The sequence below is a fragment of the Neomonachus schauinslandi genome, chromosome 10, assembly GCF_002201575.2.
Source record: "Neomonachus schauinslandi chromosome 10, ASM220157v2, whole genome shotgun sequence".
In the NCBI taxonomy this organism is placed as follows: Eukaryota; Metazoa; Chordata; class Mammalia; order Carnivora; family Phocidae; genus Neomonachus; species Neomonachus schauinslandi.
This window is the reverse complement of record NC_058412.1, coordinates 75453798-75474288: the sequence shown is the minus strand read 5'-3', so window position 1 is coordinate 75474288 and position 20491 is coordinate 75453798. Positions and strand designations below refer to the sequence as shown.

General features: G+C 44.6%; 1 protein-coding gene across 4 annotated transcripts in view; it reads right to left on the bottom strand.

Annotated features, from left to right (window-relative positions):
• Positions 1–301: 301 nt before the first annotated feature.
• The window catches only part of THADA (THADA armadillo repeat containing), a 323565-nt gene continuing 303375 nt past the window's right edge, over positions 302–20491 (bottom strand). For all 4 annotated transcript variants that reach the window (XM_021701170.2, XM_021701169.2, XM_021701171.2 and 1 more), the window contains 2 exons: positions 11123–11292; positions 302–1382 (listed from right to left, as the gene is read on the bottom strand). In XM_021701170.2, coding sequence (XP_021556845.1) covers positions 990–1382; positions 11123–11292 — 563 coding nt within the window. In that variant the 3' untranslated portion in view covers positions 302–989. The remainder of the gene's footprint in view (positions 1383–11122; positions 11293–20491) is intronic.

Genomic DNA, 20491 nt, shown 5'->3' with positions numbered 1-20491 from the left:
TGAGGCTATGACCAATCCAAACTATGAATTTCAAGATAGCTGTCTGCAGGTAACGCTTATTCTGAAATTTTAAGTAGAAAATGGCAAGCCAAGGAAAGGCAGGGCCAGCAGCAAAATGTATGCAAGAGCGACACCTGCTGGGTATCAGAGGAAGAGGGCTGGGCCGGGCTTCCAAAAGGCAGAAAACCCGTGGGGTGTCTAGATTCAAACACTGAAGTGAATAAATGTGTTTTCGGACATCTTAAATGAGAATCTTGTTATTGCCACCAAGAAAATGACAGTAAACATTGTAGGAATCGAATAAATCATTTATTCTGGCTTTCCCTTCTCTGGGCTTCCTTTTAACAGCCAAGGGTCTATGCTTTCAGTGGGTGGCAAAATCAGGTTTCCTAGCATTAGCCCAAACACTTTTGGTGGCTAGGAGCTCTTTTAATAATTCGGATGGCATGTGCAGGTCGCCACAGGACTTGCACACGTAGATAGTAAAAACAAAACTATTTCTATGCAGTTGATCTCTAATTCTCCCAGGATCCAACATTCGGAACCTACTTTTGCCTTAGCTAAAATGGAATAAAATTTGGAATTCTGATCCAGTGGGCTGTTTGCCAACTAATCCAGCTCTTCAATCCAGTGGAAGAAAGAGAAAATCATGAGTTACAATCCAGTTTAGTACAGTCAGTTCACAGAAAATGCTGGCTGGCTATGGCTGGATGTTGGAGGTTGTGGAGGAAGAAAAAGGCGAATTCAGGTCTGCAGGTGGCCTGCACCTGGGAACAGAGTCAATATTCAATGTGGTAGCCTCACTTCCTACAGTAGCTGCAATAAACCGGGCTGCTCTGAATGGGTGAACTGAAGAAAAATTCCTCTGTGGGAAGGGACAGAAGACTAGACTCACGAAGGGAAGAAAATATTTGAATTTATGTTCAACACGTTCCCTGCAGATGGGAATGGGGGAAGAGTCCCACCCCACCCCCAAAAGTCCTCTTTCTTCAACAAGCCGTTTCTTTTCTTACAAGAGTGAACTGATTCGCTTCTGCAGGAGAGTCGGAAGCACCGAGAATGGGGGTGTCTTCCCTTTCCTTTCCTTCCAAAAGGGCCAGCAGCCTCAGGCAAGCCGAAGTCCTCTCCTCCTGAATGCGCAGTCTCGTGAATTCCACTGTCTTCAAAAATTCAGCAGCTGGTGGTAGCTCTCTGAAGAGCTGGGAGAGGAGGTGGCCCTGCTCTGACGCTGTTCTGTGAAGATGGTGGAGGCTTTGGGGGCTGAGGGCATTGCAGCTGGACTTGGAGAGGAGCTGGAAGAGGTGCTCAGAGAGGTATTTCACGAAGATTAGGGTCTCAGCCCAAAAGTTGACCTCTGCTTTTTCAAACAGGTAGTCTTCCACCTAAATCAAATGACAAGGCCCAAAGTCAACGTTACAGGGGATGTTGACAAGCTCCCATCCAGATCAGAGTCCTGCCAGACATGGAGGACATATGTCCCCCTCCTCCTCCCAAGGGAGGGCCCACTCTTGCCTGTCAGCACCCACATACACTTGCCACTTGCAGCCTGGAAGGTCACCTTCTATTTTCATTTGCTGTACTTCTCTACCAGGCAGGAATTTTCTTTCCCAGACTTAACATGACCTTTGATAAAGATGTGTTTGTGGTTCCAAGCCAAGATATTTTGGGGGCCTGCTGTTGAAAGGGAACCTCAACATGGGAGTGGCCCCCTAGACCCAAAGGTGCATCTAGAAATCAGAGGGTGTGAGCAGGGAGGAAGAGAAATCTCAGCAGCAGAACAAAGAGCAAAGGATTACCAAACATGACACCCTACTCTCTGAGTATGAAACCAAATTTCTATAATGCTGGGGATTTTCAAGGTTATTTTATAACAGACACTTTATCTTGTCTCCAAATTTCCCATAAACAGGCTGCTTTTTGAACTCTTGGCCTGTTGGGTGTGTCAAGAGGGCCAGCTGACTCAGACACTGGTGGATGGATACAAATTTCAGTTGACAAGATGCTTTTGCTGCTGGTCTTGGTCCTCAGTTTCCCTATCTGTTGACTCACCTGGAGGGGGCTAATAGTTTTCTCTAAGCAGCAAATACCGTGGAAGGATCCTGATTCTCTGGGAATGTTTCACCTTCAGACCTAACCATGGGGAGCCCCTAGCTCTTCCAATGTGGACTAATAAGCATTCTCCATAATTAAACCCTCAACTTCCAAGGGGCCTCTTCCTTTCTTATTTTTTTTTCTATTGAGGTATAACTGACATACAATATTATACTAGTCTCAGGTGTACAACATTTGTATCCATTGTGAAATGATCACCACACTAAGTCTTGTTACCATCTGTCACCCTACAAAGTTAATATAATCTTATTGACTATATTCCACATGCTATACATTAATCCCCATGACTTATTCATTTTGTAACTGGGAGTCTGTGCTTCTTGATACCCTTTACCCATTTCACACCACCTTAACCCCCCTCCCCTCCACCAACTGCCAATCTCTTCTCTGTATGAGTGTTTGGTTTGGTTTTGCTTGTTTGTTTTTTAGACTCCACATATTAAGTGAAATCAGGTGGTATTTGTCTTTCTCTGACTTATTTCTCTTAGTATAATACCTTTGAGTTCTGTGTTGTCTCAAATGGCAACATTACATTCTTTTTCATGGCTGAGTAATATTCCCGTGTGTGTGTGTGTGTGTGTGTGTGTATAAAACACATTATATATATATATAACACATTATATATATATAAAAACACATTATACATATAAAACACATAATATACATACAATGCATGCATGTGTACACACACACACACACACACACACACCATTATCTATTCATCCATTGAAGGACACGTTTAGGTTGTTTCCATATTGTGGTTTTTTGTAATAGCCATATCGTGGCTATTGTAAATAATCCTGCAGTGAACACAGTGGTGCACTGTATCGTTTCAAATTAGTGTTTCCATTTTCTTTGGATAGATACTCAGCAGTGAAATTGCTAGATCATGTGGTAGTTCTATTTTTAATTTTATGGGAACCTCCATACTGTTTTCCATAGTGGCTGCACAGATTTACCTTCCCACCAACAGGGCATGAGAGTTCTCCTTCCTCCACATCCTCACCAACACTTATTTCTTGTCTTTTTGATACTAGCCATTCTGACTGGTGTTAGGTGATAACTCATTGTGGCTTTGATTTGCATTTCCCTGATGATTAGTGATGTTGAGCATCTTTTCAGGTACCTGTTGGCCACCTGTATGTCTACTTTGGGAAAATGTTTATTCAGATCCTCTGCCCATTTTTTTTCCCTCTGCCCATTTTTAAATCAGATTTCTTTGTTTTTAATGAGTTGTATGAGTTCTTTATATTTTTTTGGATATTAACCCCTTATTGGACATATAAATCATAAGCAAATATCTTCTCCCATTAGGTAGGTTCTGTTTTCATTTTGTTGATGGTTTCCTTCACTGCGCAGAAGCTTTTTAGTTTGATTTAGTCGCAGTTGTTTACTTTTGCTTTATTTCCCTTGCCTTTGGAGTCAGATTCACAAAAACATCACTAAGACTGACATCAAGGAGCTTACCATCTGTGTTTTCTTTTAGAAGTTTTATAGTTTCAGGTCTTACATTCAGGTCTTTAATTCATTTTGAGTTAATTTTTGTATATGGCATAAGAAAATGGTCCAGTTTCATTCTTTTGCATGTAGCTGTCCAGTTTTCCCAATATCATTTATTGAAGAGACTATCCATTCCTCATTGTATATTCTTGCCTCCTTTGTCAAAAATTAATTGACCATATATATATATACATGGGTTTATTTCTGGGCTCTCTATTCTGTTCCACTGATCTATATGTCTGTTTTTGTGCCATTGCCATACTGTTTTGATTACCATAGCTTTGTAGTATAGTTTGAAGTCAAGGCACATAATACCTCTGGCTTTGTTCTTCTTTCTCAAGACTGTTTTGACTGTTTGGGGTCTTTGGTGGTTCCCTATAAATTTTAGAATACATGTTCTAGTTCTGTGAAAAATACCATTGGAATTTTGATGGGGTTTACATTGAATCTGTAGACTGCTTTGGGCAGATGGATATTTTAACAATATTAATTCTTCCAATCCAAGAGCATGGAATATCTTTCCATTTATTTGTGTCTTCTTTAATTTCTTTCATCAATACCTTATAGTTTAATAAGGTCTTTTACCTCCTTCATTAAATGTATTCCTAGGTGTGTATATATATATATAATGCAATTGTAGATGGGACTGTTTTCTTGATTTCTCTTTCTGATAGTTTGTTATTAGTGTATAGAAATGCAACAGATTTTTGTACATTGATTTTGTATCCTGCAACTTTACTGAATTCATTTACTAATTATAAAAGTTTTTGTGGTGGAGTCTTTAGGGTTTTCTATATATAGTGTCATGTCATCTGCAAACAGTGACAATTTTACTTCTTCCTTTCCAATTTAAATGCCTTTTATTTCTTTTTCTTGCGTAATTGCTGTGGCTAGCATTTCCAGGACTTTGTTGCATAAAAGTGGTGAGAGTGGGCATCTTTGTCTTGTTCCTGATCTTAGAGGAAAGGCTTTCAGCTTTTATCCATTGAGTATTTTCAGCTTTTTTCCATTGGGTTTGTCATATATGGTTTTCATTATATTAAGATATGTACCTTCTGTACCCACTTCGTTGAGGGTTTTGTTTTGTTTTGTTTTTACCATAAATGGATGTTGAATTTTGTCAAATGCTTTTCTGCATCTATTGAAATGATCATGATTGTTATCTTTTATTTTGTTAATATTGTATATCACATTGACTGATTTGTAGATGTTGAATTACCCTTGCATCCCTGGAATAAAGCCCACTGGATTATGGTATATGATACTTTTAGTGTGTTGTTGAACTCCATTTGCTAATAGTTGAGGATTTTGCATCTATGTTCATCAGGGATATTGGCCTATAATTTTCTTTCATTCTTTTTTTTTGTTGTTGTGTCCTTATCTGGTTTTGGTATCAGGGTAATGCTGGCCTTGTAAAATGAGTTTGGAAGCAGTCCCTCCTCTTCAATTTTTTGGAAGAGTTTGAAAGGGTAGGTATTAAATCCTTGAATGTTTGGTAGAATTTACTGGTGAAGCCATCTGGTCTTGGATTTCTGTTTGTGGGGGGGGCTTCCCCCCCTTTTATTTTTTATTTTTTCTTCACTGGTCTATTCAGGTTTTCTATTTCTTTATGATTCAGTCTTGGAAGATTGCAAGTTTTTAGTAATTTATTCATTATTTTTCACTTGTCCAGTTTGTTGGCATATAATTGCTCACAGTAGTCTCTTTTTTTATCCTTCACAAATTTATTTCTCTCTAAATTCATTATAAATAAGAATTATCTTAGAAATACCTTCCAGTATTTCAGAAAAATGATTCGAACAAGAGTACTGTAGTAACATTCATCAAACCATTCATTCACTCATTATTTATTAAGTATCCACCATGAGCAAAGCACTGTGTTAAGTATTGGCAACACAAGGATAAATGAATAAACAGCCCCTGTCATCTCAAGGCTCAGTTTAACAGAGGAGAAAATATAAAGAAATTTCCCTAAAGCTTCAGTTTTATGAACCAGTTTTTAGAATCATAATTTTTTTTTTTAAGATTTTTATTTATTTGACAGAGAGAGACACAGCGAGAGAGGGAACCCAAGCAGGGGGAGAGGGAGAGGGAGAAGCAGACTCCTCGCTGAGCAGGGAGCCCGATGCGGGGCTCATGACCTGAGCTGAAGGCAGACGCTTAACGACTGAGCCACCCAGGCGCCCTGAATCATAATATTTTTTAAAAAGGTGTTTCTCCATAACCTTTACACAAAAACACACAATAATTGCTGGTCAACTACATTCAGTGACCAAGTGGGTAGGTCTATGGAAGAGTGGTTTTCACACTACAAGTTGTAATGTTTAAGAGGTCATGAAATCAGGGCGCCTGGGTGGCTCAGTCATTAAGCGTCTGCCTTTGGCTCAGGTCATGGTCCCAGGGTCCTGGGATTGAGTCCTACATCAGGCTCCCTGCTCAGCGGGAAGCCTGCTTCTCCCTCTCCCACCGCCCCCTGCTTGCGTTCCCTCTCTCGCTGTGTTTCTGTCAAATAAATAAAATCTTAAAAAAAAAAAAAGAGGTAATGAAATCAATATGGATTACAACCAGTTAAAAATAATAAAATACAATGGTTCCGAAACATCGGCACCATGTGTTATAAAGTATTATTTAGTGAAATGTTTGTTTCAGAAGTACAGAGTGAGAGGGAAGTGCTTCCCTGTCTTCCTACATATACCTCTCATCTCCCTTCCACCTGCCCCAAGACACATTCTTAGCACATCCAATTCACAACAGTCTCTTATGATCCTTTGTATTTCTGTGGTATCAGTTGTAACCTCTCCTCTTTCCTTTCTGATTTTATTTATTTGAGCCCTCTCTTTTTCTTGGTCAGTCTAGCTAAAGGTTTGTCTATCTTGTTTATCTTTTCAAAGAACCAGCTTTTAGTTTTATTGATGTTTTCCATTGTCTTTTTAGTCTCTATTTCATTTATTTCCACTCTTATCTTTATTATTTCCTTCCTCCTCCTAATTTTGGGTTTTGTTTGTTCTTCTTTTTCTGGTCCCTTGAGCTGTAAAGTTAGGTTGTTTATTTGAGATCTTTCTTGTTTCTTGATAATAGGCATTTATCACTTGAACTTCCCTCTTACAACCCCTTTTTCTACATCCCATAGATTTTGTTATATTGTGTTTCTGTTTTCATTTGTTTCTAGGTGTTTTAATTTCTCCTTTGATTTCTTCTATGACCCAACAATTGTTCAGTAACATGTTGTTTAATTTCCATGTATTTGTAGTTTTTCCAGTTTTATTCTTGTAATTGATTTCTAGTTTTATACTATTGTGGTCAGAAAAGACGCCTGACATGATTTTTATCTTGTATTTATTGAGACTTGTTTTGTGGCCTAACATGTGATCCTAGAGAATGTTCCATGTGCATCTGAGAAGAATGTGTATTCTCCTGCTTTGGATGGGACGTTCTGTATATACCTATTAAAGTCTATGTGGTCTAATGTATTGTTTAAGGCCAACATTTCCTTATTAATTTTGTTTGGATGACCTATCCACTGATGTAAGTGGGATGTTAAAGTCCCCTACTATTATTTTTTATTTATTTATTTAAAGATTTTATTTATTTATTTGAGAGAGAGAATGAGAGAGAGCACATGAGAGGGGGGAGGGTCAGAGGGAGAAGCAGACTCCCTGCCGAGCAGGGAGCCCGATGCGGGACTCGATCCAGGGACTCCAGGATCATGACCTGAGCCGAAGGCAGTCGCTTAACCAACTGAGCCACCCAGGCGCCCAGTCCCCTACTATTATTGCATTACTCATAATTTCTCCCTTTAGGTCAGTTATTATTTGCTCTATATATTTTGGTGCTCCTATTTTGGGTGTATAATATTTATAAATGTTATATATTCTTGCTGGATTGACTCTTTTATTAATATGGTCGCCCTCTTTCTCTTTTATTACAGTCTTCCTTCTAAAGTCTATTTTGTCTGATATGAGTCTAGCTACACCAGCTTTCTTTTTGTTTCCATCTGCATGGAATGTAATTCTCCATCCCTTCACTTTTGGGCTGCATGTATCCTTACTTCTGAAGTCTCTTGCAGGCAGTATACAGATGTATCTTTTTTTTTTTTTTAATCCATTTAGCCACTCTTATGTCTTTTGATTGGAGAATTAGTCCATTTACATTTAAAGTAATTATTGATAGGTATCTGCTTATTGACATTTTGTTAACTATTTGCTGGCTGTTTTGTAGGTCCTGTATGTTCCTTTCTTCTTCTTTTGTGGTTTGATGACTTTTTTTTTTTTTTAAGATTTTTTATTATTTATTTATTTGACAGAGAGAGACACAGCCAGAGAGGGAACACAAGCACGGGGAGTGGGAGAGGGAGAAGCAGGCTTCCTGCAGAGCAGGGAGCCCGATGCGGGGCTTGATCCCAGGACCCCGGGATCAGGACCTGAGCTGAAGGCAGACGCTTAACAACTGAGCCACCCAGGCGCACCTGGTTTGATGACTTTCTTTGTGTTTATATTCCTTTCTCATTTTCTTTGTGTATTTACATACATATTACATACATACATATTCTTTGTGTTTGCTGTGAGGTTCACATGTCATCCTATAACAGTCTATTTTAAGTTGATAGCAACTTAAATTTGAACATATCTCAGAGCTCTACATTTTTACTCCATTTTATATTTTTGATGTCACATTTTACATCTTTTTATGTTTCCCTTAATTATTGTAGTTTTAGTTCATTTTTTCTTTTAACCTTCAAAGTAGCTTTGGAAGTGATTAATCTACTACCTTTACTATATACTTACTTTTTCCAGTGGGATTTTTACTTTCATATGTTTTCTTCTTATTAATTAGTGCCATTTCTCGCTCTCTCTCTCTCTCTTTATTTTTTGGTGGGCAGCAAAGCAAGGTTTATTGAGCGATAGCAAAGTGATAGTACAAAGCTCCCAAGGAGGGAGGGGACCCGAGGGAGTTGCCACTGGAGTTTCTAAGTCTAGGGGTTTTTATGGGCTTGTTGGCAGGCTGTTTTAATCTGATTAACCCTCCCTGCACCTGTCATCCAATCAGATTTTTGTCACCTATCTATCATATGGGAAAAGGTGGAGGGTTCCTTCCAGGGTGGTGTAAAATCCTGTTAAGGGTGATTTCCTTAGGGCTGGGGGGTGGGGGGTGGGTGTGTGTGTGTGGCTTGTCCCTGCGTGCCTGCCTTCCAGCTATCCTTCATCATTCCCCTCTCTGAAGAGGTAACCCTAACTCCTGTTAGGAAGAAGGGTGACGACCGATCATAGCTACTTCCTGTTGGTCAGGGGCGTGGGATGGGGCGGCAGTCAGGGTTCCTTTCATCCCATCTTAATTAGTGCCATTTCTTTTCAACTTAAAGGAGTCCTTTAACATTTCTAAGCCCAGGTTAGTGGTGACGAACTCCTTTAGTTTTTGCTTGTCTGGGAAACTCTTCATTTCTCCTTCCATTCTGAATGATAACCTTGCCAGGTATAGTATTCTTGGTTGGAAGGTTCTGAGTATGTCATGCCCCTCCCTTCTGGCCTGCAAAATTACTGCTGAGAAATCTGCTGATAGCCTTACGGGGTTTCCCTTGTATGTAATAATTTGTTTTTCTCTTGCTGCTTTTAAAACTCTCTCTTTAATTTCTGACATTTTAACTATGATGTGTCTTGGTGTAGATCTCTTTAGGTTCATCTTCTTTGGAATTCTTTGGGCTTTCCTGGGCCTGGATTTCTGTTTCCTTTTCCAGCTAGGGAAGTTTTCAGCCATTGTTTCTTCAAATTAGTTTTCTGTCCCTTTCTCTCTTCTCCTTCTCGGACCCCTATGGTGTGAATGTCATTCCACCTGATGCTGTCCCATAGCTCTCTTAAGTTACCTTCATTTTTAAAATTTGCTTTCCTTTTTGCTGCTCTGTCTGGATGAGCTCCATTGCTTTGTCTTCCAGCTTGCTGATCCATTCTTCTGTTTCATCTAGTATGCTGTTGAGCCCTTCTAGTGTTTCTCAGTCCATTATTGTATTCTTTGGCTCTGTGCCTTCTATTTGGCACTTTCTTATATTTTCTCCTTGTTGAAGTTCTCACTGTGTTCATCCTTTCTTCTTCCAAGCTCAGTGAGCTTTTTTTTTTTTTAAGATTTTTAATCTATTTATTTGAGAGAGAGAAAGAGGGGGAGAGCACAAAGGGAGAGTGAGAGGGAGAAGCAGACTCCGCCCTGAGCAGGGAGCCCGATGTGGGACTCGATACCAGGACCCTGAGATCATGACCTGAGCCGAAGGCAGATGCTTAACCAGCTGAGGCACACAGACACTCCAGTGACCTTCTTTATGGCCATTACTTTGAATTCTTTACCAGGTAGATTCCTTATCTCCACATCATTAAGGTCTTTTTCTGAGGTTTTGTCTTTTCTTCCATTTGGAAGATATTTCTGTTTCCTCATTTTGCTTGACTCTGTGTTTGCTTCTATGTATTAGGCAAAGCAGCCACCTCTCTCAGTCTGGAAGGAGTGGGTGGCCTTGTGGGTGATGAAACTTCTCCTTCAACCTTGCTCCAGTTCTTGGTTGTCTCTTGAACCTTTCTGATTGTTTAAACCACCTGATTTATTCTTATTATGTCCCCATTGTTGAGGGTGTGCCAAGACCGGTCAGTGTTCCAAGGGGAGGAATCTCTTTAGCACCTGCTTTCAGGCTGATTGGAAGCCAGACCCTTTGGCAGCAGCTTTTAAAATATATATAGTACTGTGGGATGGCAACTGTAATCCTTGCTGGCCTCCAGACCAGGAGATCTAGAGGTGTACCCTGGGCAACTGTTGCAAAAATTGGGGCTCCAGATGAATGTATTAGCTTTTTTCTGGGAAGTCTCATGGAGCTTTAGCAAGGCCAAGGGGGCATGCAAGGATGTCACCTCCTGCTTATGTTCCCTAGGAACGCCTCCTGAGCCTCTAAATGTGTGGGAAACCTGAAGCCTGTCCCTCAGGCTGAAGTTCCAGGCTATGTAAACAGGCTTTTTTCCCATGAAGACTGGGGTTGTGTTTCAGTCTGCTGTCTGTGCAGTGCCCTGGGGGTGGTAGACTGCCAAGAACTGTATTCCTGATCACTACCTTCCTGTGGAGTTCAGGATGCCAGCTCCCTTGGCCACCAGGGCCAGGCAATCAAGGGGTGTCCTAGGTGTGGAACAGCCATGGCTGCTGGCTTTAGCTGGGCCGTCGGAGAGTGTAGGGGGTGGGGAATGCCCACCGGCTTCAGAAACCCAGGAGGCTCTTTCAAAGTCCTCTCCCCTGGTGATCTGAAGACTGGAACACCACTGGAACCCCAAAAGTCAGCTTGAGAGATGCCCCAGCACCCCCCAGCAGCATCTAGCAGGCTGCTGTGGTCATTTGGAGACTTTCCTAATCGGTTATTGATCCGTATGTGAGCATCCAAAGGACACTTTCAGTGGGCATGTGAAGCCTACGTAAGCCTGATTAGCTGCATCTTGTGGGTTCAGGCCACCAGCCTGATTCCACCGCCACTGCCCTGAGACCCTAGGATTACCTGATGTGTGCTTTCCACGCGGACCATGAAATCATCACTCTCTCCCAACAGCCATCCCAGCAGGACTGGGAGTCCAGGGGCCAGCTGGTCCCACTGCTGCAGCAGGTCACACAGCACAGCCAGGGCCAGAGGCAGTGCAATTGAAGCGTCCACCTGGCAGAAGGCAAATTCTGTGGAAACGAGAGAGAGGCGAGCGGTGAACGTGCTGCTCAGGGCCAGCCCAGGGAGGCTCTGCAGGACTTTGGCAACGGGAAGGTGCTCAGGTCAAATCATGGCCACCAGCCTGCGGGAGGCTGCTGGGATAGGCTCCTCAGAGGTTATAAATCCATTTCACTCTGCTGGAAGGAGTCAGAGGCCCAAACCCCACCATTTCCATGCCCCCCATCCCTGTGTGGTCAGAAGCAAGCCCACCTGCAAGATGAGACATTTAGCTCCTGTCAGCCCATCTAGTGTAACTGGAAGGATCTCAGGAAAGACCCAGTGTCTCCTCTGCAGGCCTGCCACAACGCCTGAGTTCTACTGGTTTGCCCCTCCCTCCGAAAGCAAATCCCGATGGCCACATGACACATAAACCTCTTACCATTTTAGAGCAGGGCATCAGCAAACTTTTTCTTAAAAGGTCAGAGAATAAATATTTTAGACTCTGGGGGTCTTCAAGTCTCTGTCACAACTCCTCAACTCTGCTGAAAGCAGCCACGGACAATACGGAAACTTTATTTATGTTCCAATAAAATTTGAATTTCATAGAGTTTTCACATGTCATAAAATATTCTTCTTTTGATTTTTTTCCAACCATTTACAAACATACAAACCCCTTGTAGTGCAGAAGCTGTACAAGAGCAGGGGGCAAACTGGATTTGACTCACATTTTGCTGCCCTCTGTCTTCTAATTTGTTTTTCAGACCCTCGTCTTTCTCGCTGGCTGGAAAAGGGTGCGGAGAGAGTAGAATGGGGTGCAGAAAAAGGAAGCAGGTATCTTGGGGAAACCATTGCTTACTTCATCATTTTGCCTTAGACAGTCCTAAATATGGGTTTGAAGAGAGGCTCTGGGTGTTGACACTTCCGCTAACAACCCAAGGCCTCCCACTCCCAACCTGCAGGAGGTCTGAGACACAGGACTGCAATACTTCCATAAAATGAACCTCTTTGGGTCCCTCCATGCACCAGGGCCTGTCTTTCGATGACCCACTTCTGTTGAGGCCTCATCATTCCCTAATCCCCATCTCCAACTCCAGCACATAGATCTGGCCCTGACTGCTGGCCCCCACAGAGACTTGCTCAGCACACAGGGAGAAGGCTCAGAGTCTGGACTGAAAGCTTGAGTTCTCAGGGTACTGAACTGGGCCAAGTAGGATGCCCCCCCTCCGCCCCCCGGGCCTATTAGGTGCCAGGCCCTAACCAAGTACTTTCTGTTCACTCCTTTGACATCCTATGGGTTGGGTATTGCCATCCCTACTTCACAGGTGAGGAACCCTGGGCTCAGATTAAGCTACTTGTATATAGTCACAGTGCTTTAAGTGGATATAAATAATCAGAATGGGCAAAATGTTTCATGGTGCCTGCAGAGCACAGATTTGGAGAATTAGCACCAAAATTCCAGACATATAGGTCTTCCCAGTGAGATAAGCAGGGCTGGTGACCCCGAAGCAGAGCCAGTATTACTACCTGGAGCCCACCCAGCAGAGCCTAGAATCATGGAAGCAGCCCCAAGACTGATGTCACCATCCCCAAATCAATCCCCCAGGACCCCTGCCCCTTGGTGCCTCTGCTCCCTGGAACCAGGATTTAACCCAGGCAACAGAGAAAGAAGACGGGGATGGGAGAGAAGCAGCGAGCAAATGTGCATTTCGGCTGTAGGTCTTGGACATGTGTTGGTCCAGCCTTTACCTACAATATAATCTCTATTTTTATCTCTACCTGACTCCTCTGTGTAGTTCTCAGGTGGTTTAGAATCTGTATGGGGAGGTGGTACAATTAATTAGCATCTTTCATACCTCAAAGAAATGAAAATATACATGAAGACCAGCATAGGATTAAACACGTAGCAGATGCTCAGCACATTCTCGTGTGTGGCTCCAGAAGTCATGAAATCTTTTCCTTTGCCCCCATCTTTATTCAGTTTGAACACTAACATAGGGACTGCCACAAAGAAAGCATTCACTAAATGGTTAACTAGGGTTACTGGTGATAATAATGAACACACTGGCCTATCTAACCCTTACTGCTCCCACATGAGCAGGGAGGTATCCTTATTTAACCAGTGAGGAAGCTATGCTCATGGGGAACGGATCCAAGTTTGTACAGTGAGAAGTGGCGGCAGTGAGCTCGGTCTGCCTCAGCCCAGAAGCTGCCCCTTCCCCACAGAGAGGCCATGGAGAAACAGCCCATGGAGGTGAGGAAGTCACACTGGGCTTTATTACTTTTATTCATGATGCCACCAGGAAGGCCTGCTGCACTTGCCCCACCTGACAGGACAGATGTCCCCCATCCTGTACCATTTTGTCATGAATTGTGCTTAGGAAGTGGCAGGAGAGTGACGGGCATGACAGAGGCACAGGGGAGTGTTGGTGTGATTTGGCTATAAGTGGATCCAGAGAAAATGAGAGCTGTCCAAATACTGACTCCGCCAGATGAAGAAGGAAGGGGAAAGAAGCTGGATGCGGGAGGGCAGAGAATTAGCTGGATGTAAATCTGCTTGAGGGACCAGATGTACCCCTCCAAGTTTCTTCTTTTATCACTTTGCCCTGAACTAGGACGGCTTGGCCAGAACAACCCAGATTGCTACTGGCCAAATGCCTTGGGAAGGGAGGCAGACGAATGGGAGAGGAGTTTTTTAGCTAACGATGCAAGCCAGCCAGGCTCTCACAGGCTCACCAGTCCATCAAGGAAACCAGAAAGCAAGTGACCAAGCAACCAGTGCATCTGAAGAATCTGCCACATGTCCAGAACAGCTGAACAATCTGGAAAAACACACAGAACTGGAACTCACACTTCCTGACTTTAAAACTTACTACAAAGCTACAGTAATGCAGACAGTGTGGTGCTGGCAAAGGACAGATATACAGACCAATGGAATAGAACTGAGATTCCAGAAATAAACCCTCATACTTACATTCCATTGATTTTTTTTTTTTTTGGTGACAAGAGTGCCAAAACAATGGTAGGGAAAAAACAGTTTTTTCAGCCAGTGGAGCTGGGACACCTGGGTATCCATCCACAGGCAAAAGAATGAAGTTGGACCTACCTCAGAGCATATACAAAAATGGACTCAAAATGGATCAAAGGCCTACATTTAAGAGCTAAAACTATGAAACACACAGAAGAAAATACAGAAGTGAAGCTTTGTGATCTTGGATTAGGCAATGGTTTCTTAAATAAGACATCAAAAGCCCAAGCAACAAAAAGAAAGGTTAGACTTCATCAGAATTGCAAACGTTTGTGCCCCAAAGGATATCATTAATAAAGCGAAGACAACTCATAGAGATGGAGCATACATCTGCAAATCCCATATCTGACAAGGGACGTATATTTAGAATACATAAAGCACTCTGAAAACGAATAAAAAGATAACCCAATGAACACATGTGCAAAGGATCTGAATAGACATTTCTCCAGAGAAGATCCACAAATGACCAATAAGCACAGGAAAAGATGCTCAGCATCAGTAACCAATAGGCAAATGCAAATCAAAACCACAGTGAGATACCACTTCACAACCATTAGGAGAATTATAATAAAAAAGGCAGATAATAAGTTTCAGTGAAATGTGGAGAAGTTGGAACTCTCAGACACCGCCGGTGGGGATGTAAAATGGTGCAGCCGTGTTGGGAAATAGTCTTGAAGTTTTGCTCACTCCTAGGCATAGACTTAAGAGAACTAAAAACCATATGTCCGCACAAAAACTTGTACTTGTGAATGTTCATACTAGCCAATATGCAGGAAAAAATCAAAATGTCCATCAACCAAGGGATGGACAAATAAAATGTATAGCCATACAATGGAATATTATTTAGTCCTAAAAGGGAATGAAATACTGATACAGGCTACACCACAGATGAACCTTGGAAAGATGCTTAGTGAAAGAAGCCAGACAAAAAGACCATGTATTGTATAATCTTTTTTTTTTTTAAGATTTTATTTATTTATTTGACAGAGAGAGAGACACAGCGAGAGAGGGAATACAAGCAGGGGGAGTGGGAGAGGGAGAAGCAGGCTTTCCGCTAAGCAGGGAGCCTGATGCGGGGCTCGATCCCAGGACCCCGGGATCATGACCTGAGCTGAAGGCAGACGCTTAACCAACTGAGCCACCCAGGCGCCCCCCCTACTGACTTTTTAAAATTTTTTTTATTTTTTTAAAGATTTTATTTATTTATTTGACAGAGAGAGACAGCGAGAGAGGGAACACAAGCAGGGAGAGTGGGAGAGGGAGAAGCAGGCTTCCGGCTGAGCAGGGAGCCCGATGCGGGGCTCGATCCCAGGACCCTGGGACCATGACCTGAGCTGAAGGCAGACGCTTAACGACTGAGCCACCCAGGCGCCCCAAGACCATGTATTGTATAATTCCGTTTATGTGAAATATCCAGAATAGGCAAATCAGAGAGACAAAAAGTGGATTAATGGTTGCCAGAGGTTGGAGAATGGGGAGATTGAGGAATGACTCCTGATAGAAACAGTGTTTCTTTTTTGGGTTGATGATGAAAATGTTCTGGAATTACACAGTGGTGATGGTTGCACAACCTTGTGAATATACTAAAACATATATATCCATAGGCTTTCAGTTGGTGAATTTTGTGGTATGTGAATTATGTTGGGCCAGGGGGCAGGGGGAATGTAGCAGGCTGAAAAATGGCTTCCGGCCCCCAGAACCTGTGAATGTTACCTTACTTGGAAAAAGGGTCTTTGCAGATGTGATTTAGTTAATGGTACTGAGATGAAATAATCTTAGATCATCTGGGCGGCCCTTAAATGCCATCGCCAATGTCCTAATAAGAGAGAGCAGAAAGACACCCGACACACAGAGGAGAAGGTGATGTGAAGCCACAAGACTGGAGGGATGTGGCCTCTGGAGGCTGGAAGAGGCAAGGAATTCCTTAGAGCCAGATTCTTCCCTAGAGCCTCCAGAGGAAGTGTGGCCCTGCCGACACCTTAATTTTGGACTTCTGGCCTCATGAGGCCATAAATTGCTGTTGTTTTAAGTCACCAAGTTTATGTTAATTTGCTGTGACCACAGCCTCAGGAAACGAATACAGGGAGAAGCATGGGTTCTTTCTCACAGTGACGAAAATGGCCTGAAATACACTGTGGTGATGGTTGCCCAACTCTACAAATAAGCTACAACCAGGGGGTGACTTGTGTGGTGTGTGTATGGCATATCTCAGTAAAACGGTGAAGCTGAAAAATCTGCTATGTGTACAAGTTGGTTCCGATTGCTGGGCACACTGTGTGCCCTGAAAGAGCTTGCAGAACACGTGAGCCTAGACCAACACTTAGAGCCCTCATGCTTGCTTGTAGGGCCCAGGCCTCAGGTGCTGGAGGACTCCGCAGAGGTGCATGGCTGCTCAGTGGGTGGGGAGGGCGCCTGAGAAGGCTTCCTGGAGGAGCCGGGCCTCTGCCTGGCCCTTCCCGAGTCCGGAAGTAGGTGCCTAGGGTCTTCCCTGTGGCCAGCACTGTGCTGAGTACTGTGGGAACGCAAGGCAAGGAGCTGACATCTCCTGTCCTCAAGAAGGTGGTAGCCTGGGAGGGGAGGAAAAGCGAAAACTCAGGCAGCAATGAGACATCTGGTGCTCAATGGAGGGGTCTGCATTCTAAGAGCTGCAGGAATCAGGGGAGGGAAGAGGTCAGTGTAGGCGAATAAATCGTCGCCGCCCCCCCCCCCCCCAATGGCTACACAGCTAAGGTGAGAGGCAAATATGCCCTAGACCCTGCGGGAGGGCTTTAAGTGGGTGAGGTACACAGGTACACACTCTTGTCTGTGGTAGGCCTACTACACAAGGGGGATTAGCATTCAGTCATTTGGAAGTGAGCTGGAAACCCACCGAATCAGCATTTAGAATAGTTAATCCTTGCCTTCTACCCTCGTGAATGATTAACTTGGGTGGTCCGGCTTCTGAGCTGATGCAGTGTGGACATCATCTTGCTACTGCCCCCACCACGTGGGGCTCTTCTGCCAAGGCAGACACCTGGCTAACGGAAGACCTTACTTGCTGAGACTCCTGAGGCAAGCATGGGGAGTCCCACAGCCCTGCCGCCCATGTTCTTTTCCCATCCCTGTGATGAGGCCCGCCTTGGGGCTGGCAGCTAGAGGCAGGCTTCACACAGCGCTGGATGCACTTCAAGTCCCAGGCTTTGAGGTGGTCTTCAACCACACTGATGAAAATGAAAATGCCAACGTCGACTTTTTCCAGGTGCCAACCTTGAGCTTGAGACCGTGGACTGAAGCGCACTGATTCTAAAGTTATCATGGGGGGAGATGCCTTCTAGACTAAGGCCATTGGTCAAGTCTCCTTCCCAAGAGAGGCCAAGTCAGCACAGTAAATGCTGAGTAAATGGAGATGGGTTGAGTGTTCCCTGCCCCTAGCTCTGGAGCATCCTGTTCCAGGCATTCGTGGAACTCCCTCAACCTTGCCATCCAACCATCTCTCCGTCCACCATTCACCCATCAATTCAAGCTTCTATCTGCCCATAGTAGTTATTGTCACCTGCTGGGGGGTGGGGTGGGGGGGAGAGGGGCACTATGAGAAACACGAGGAAAACCCCAGTCCCTTCTCTCTGAGAGAGGAGTGTAGTCAGCAGTGAGCTGACACACGAAGGGTCAGGAAATAGTCCAAGATGGTGTACGACAGGGACTGATGATATCATTAGTAGCAGTAATGAAAGAACAGAAAAGGAAAAAAAGTGTGGGGAGTGGGATTAGGGAGCTTCATGGAGGGAAAACTGGGCAGGCTGAGGATAAGGGGCCACGCATAGCTGGGGCGAAAGGGAGGAGCGGGGAGCACAGGCCTGGCCCCGAGGAGGGGCGTCTGCCAGCTGAAGTCGAGGCGAAGCTGGAGGGCCTGTGTGGAGCAGGCCCGGGGAGGCAGCAGCAGTGTTGGAGTAAGGGAGTATTACTGTGTCTTCTTTTTTCTGACGAAAATATTTTAAGGATGCACTAGGCTGTTTCCAGACGTCATTATTTCTGGTCTTCTCCACAGACTTTTTCACTTCCCCTCAGCAGAGCAAGAGCCTGTATTTTATTTAGTCATGAGAAACAAGTGTGGACTGCCGCTTGGTTCGACTGCTGACTCTGCCGTTTGCCTCTTCCTGAGGCTGCCAGGGCCCCTCTGCCCTCCGGCCTCTCCCGGTCCTCTACCCTGGAGCGTGTGGCTCTCTGCTCCTCAGGGCCCGCAGAGCCAGGACTCAGAGGTGCGATTTCCTGGCATGGCAATCAGTGACAGGACTTCAGGGCTCTCCCAGAGGTCACTGTGTCAGCCTTTACCACTAGACAGAGCTCCCAGACAACCCTTACCTGAGGCAAATGGCCCAGAGGAAGGTCTGTGTCCTAAGGAAAGAAAAGGGGCAGCATCTCTAGTTTTGAAGAACCCAGCAGGAAGGCTGCGTGTGGGAACACGGGTATTCGTGATATTAGTCTCTGTTCTTTATCTGAGTATTTAAAAAATTTCATCCAAGAACCAAATGTGCTGGTCAGTGCTCTCAAGGGCAGCTCCAGCCCCAGCCTCGGCGGACACTGGGTCAAGTGCTAGGAGCGCGGGCAGCACTGAGACTCCGGCCCACCCACTCGGTGCTCCAAGCTGGTGCCTCCGGGCTACAGCCAGCCCTTCCCTCCCACTCCCAACCTGGCCGTGGTGGTCTGGAGGGGAACTCTGACTTCACCTGGCCCAGGCGGACCCCTCTTCTTCCTACTTCTTTTTCTTTTCTTTCTTTTTTTTTCTTTTTAAAGCCCTGGGAGCTATAGCTTAAAAGACAGTACACAGGAGGCCGAACCCAACCAAACACACAGCTCAAGGGTTCTAAGGCCCCAAAGGGCCCCTCAGAAACATCTGGACAGGGCGCCTGGGTGGCTCAGATGGTTAAGCGTCTGCCTTCGGCTCAGGTCATGATCCCAGGGTCCTGGGATTGAGTCCCGCATCGGGCTCCCTGCTTCTTGGGAGCCTGCTTCTCTCTCTCTCTCTGTCTCTCATGAATAAATAAATAAAATCTTTAAAAAAAAAAAAAAGAAACATCTGGACAGGGGTGCAAATGGACTATTTGTGGTCTCCACACAAGTCTGATATGGCTTACATGGTTTTTTTTTAAAGTCAGGTGATTTCTCATAAAAATCCAAATTTCTAGCATCTTTTGAAAATTCAGAGAATTAATTAGCACCTGGTGTCCCCGGCCTGCATCTTAACGTGGTAATAGATGCCTGGAGCAGAGCAATGGCCGTGCCCTACAGGACGCATCGGTGCATCCTACTGCCTCCCAGCTCACTCCTGCAGCCGTGAGTTTATGACTCCTACACCCGACTACTGAGGAAGGCGACGGGTCCTGAGCCAGCCCTCATCTTCACAGGCGGGAGCACCAAGACCTTCTGTCAAAGCCGTCCGATCACCAGTCTCCCCCCGGAGCTCTCTGGGTCTTCTCCTTCCCTCCAACTCTTGTGGCTCTGGTTTGCTCACCATCCCCACTGTCTGATAGATCCTCTCTCATCCTGACTTAGCCTACTCATCCCTCAGGACCCAATTCAGGTCCTGTGGTCTAGATTTTTCCAGCCCACTGTGACCTTTCTCTGCTCATATCTGCACAGCACTCAGTGTGCTGACAGATGGTGAGAGAGGGCATTCTGTGGCTGAGCCCTATGTCTTTGCTTTTCCCAGGATCATCCATAAAACAGCACTGGGCACACAGCAGATACCATCCACTTGGTACTTGATTAGAGCCATGTACTGAACAATTTACTTAGGACTTGTGTTTCCCCAATAGGAAACCTCCAAGATTGCAAGACTCAGGTCACACATGTAGACAGAATTACTGCTGCCATTCTACGCCTGAGGTTACTGAGGGTTAGAGAAGTCACTTGATCAGGATCACACAGGTGAGGTGGTAGGGGCCACATATAAGCCTGTGTACTTGACCATTGTGCTAAGCTGCCTGTACATGTTGAATGACTATATGGATGGACGAGTAGACTGATTCTTTTCTGTTTGTGCCCCCATCTGTTCTTTGTCCCTCTGCACCCCACTCAGTGCCCCACGGGCTGACCTTTATGGACTGCACCACACAGGTTCCCTATCACCTGGCTTCTGGTGGGATTCATCTAACGGGGAGGGGATGCTGAGAATTTGGAGGGTAGAAAGAGAGAGAAGCTGGGTACTTCTTTCCTGCAACCTCCCC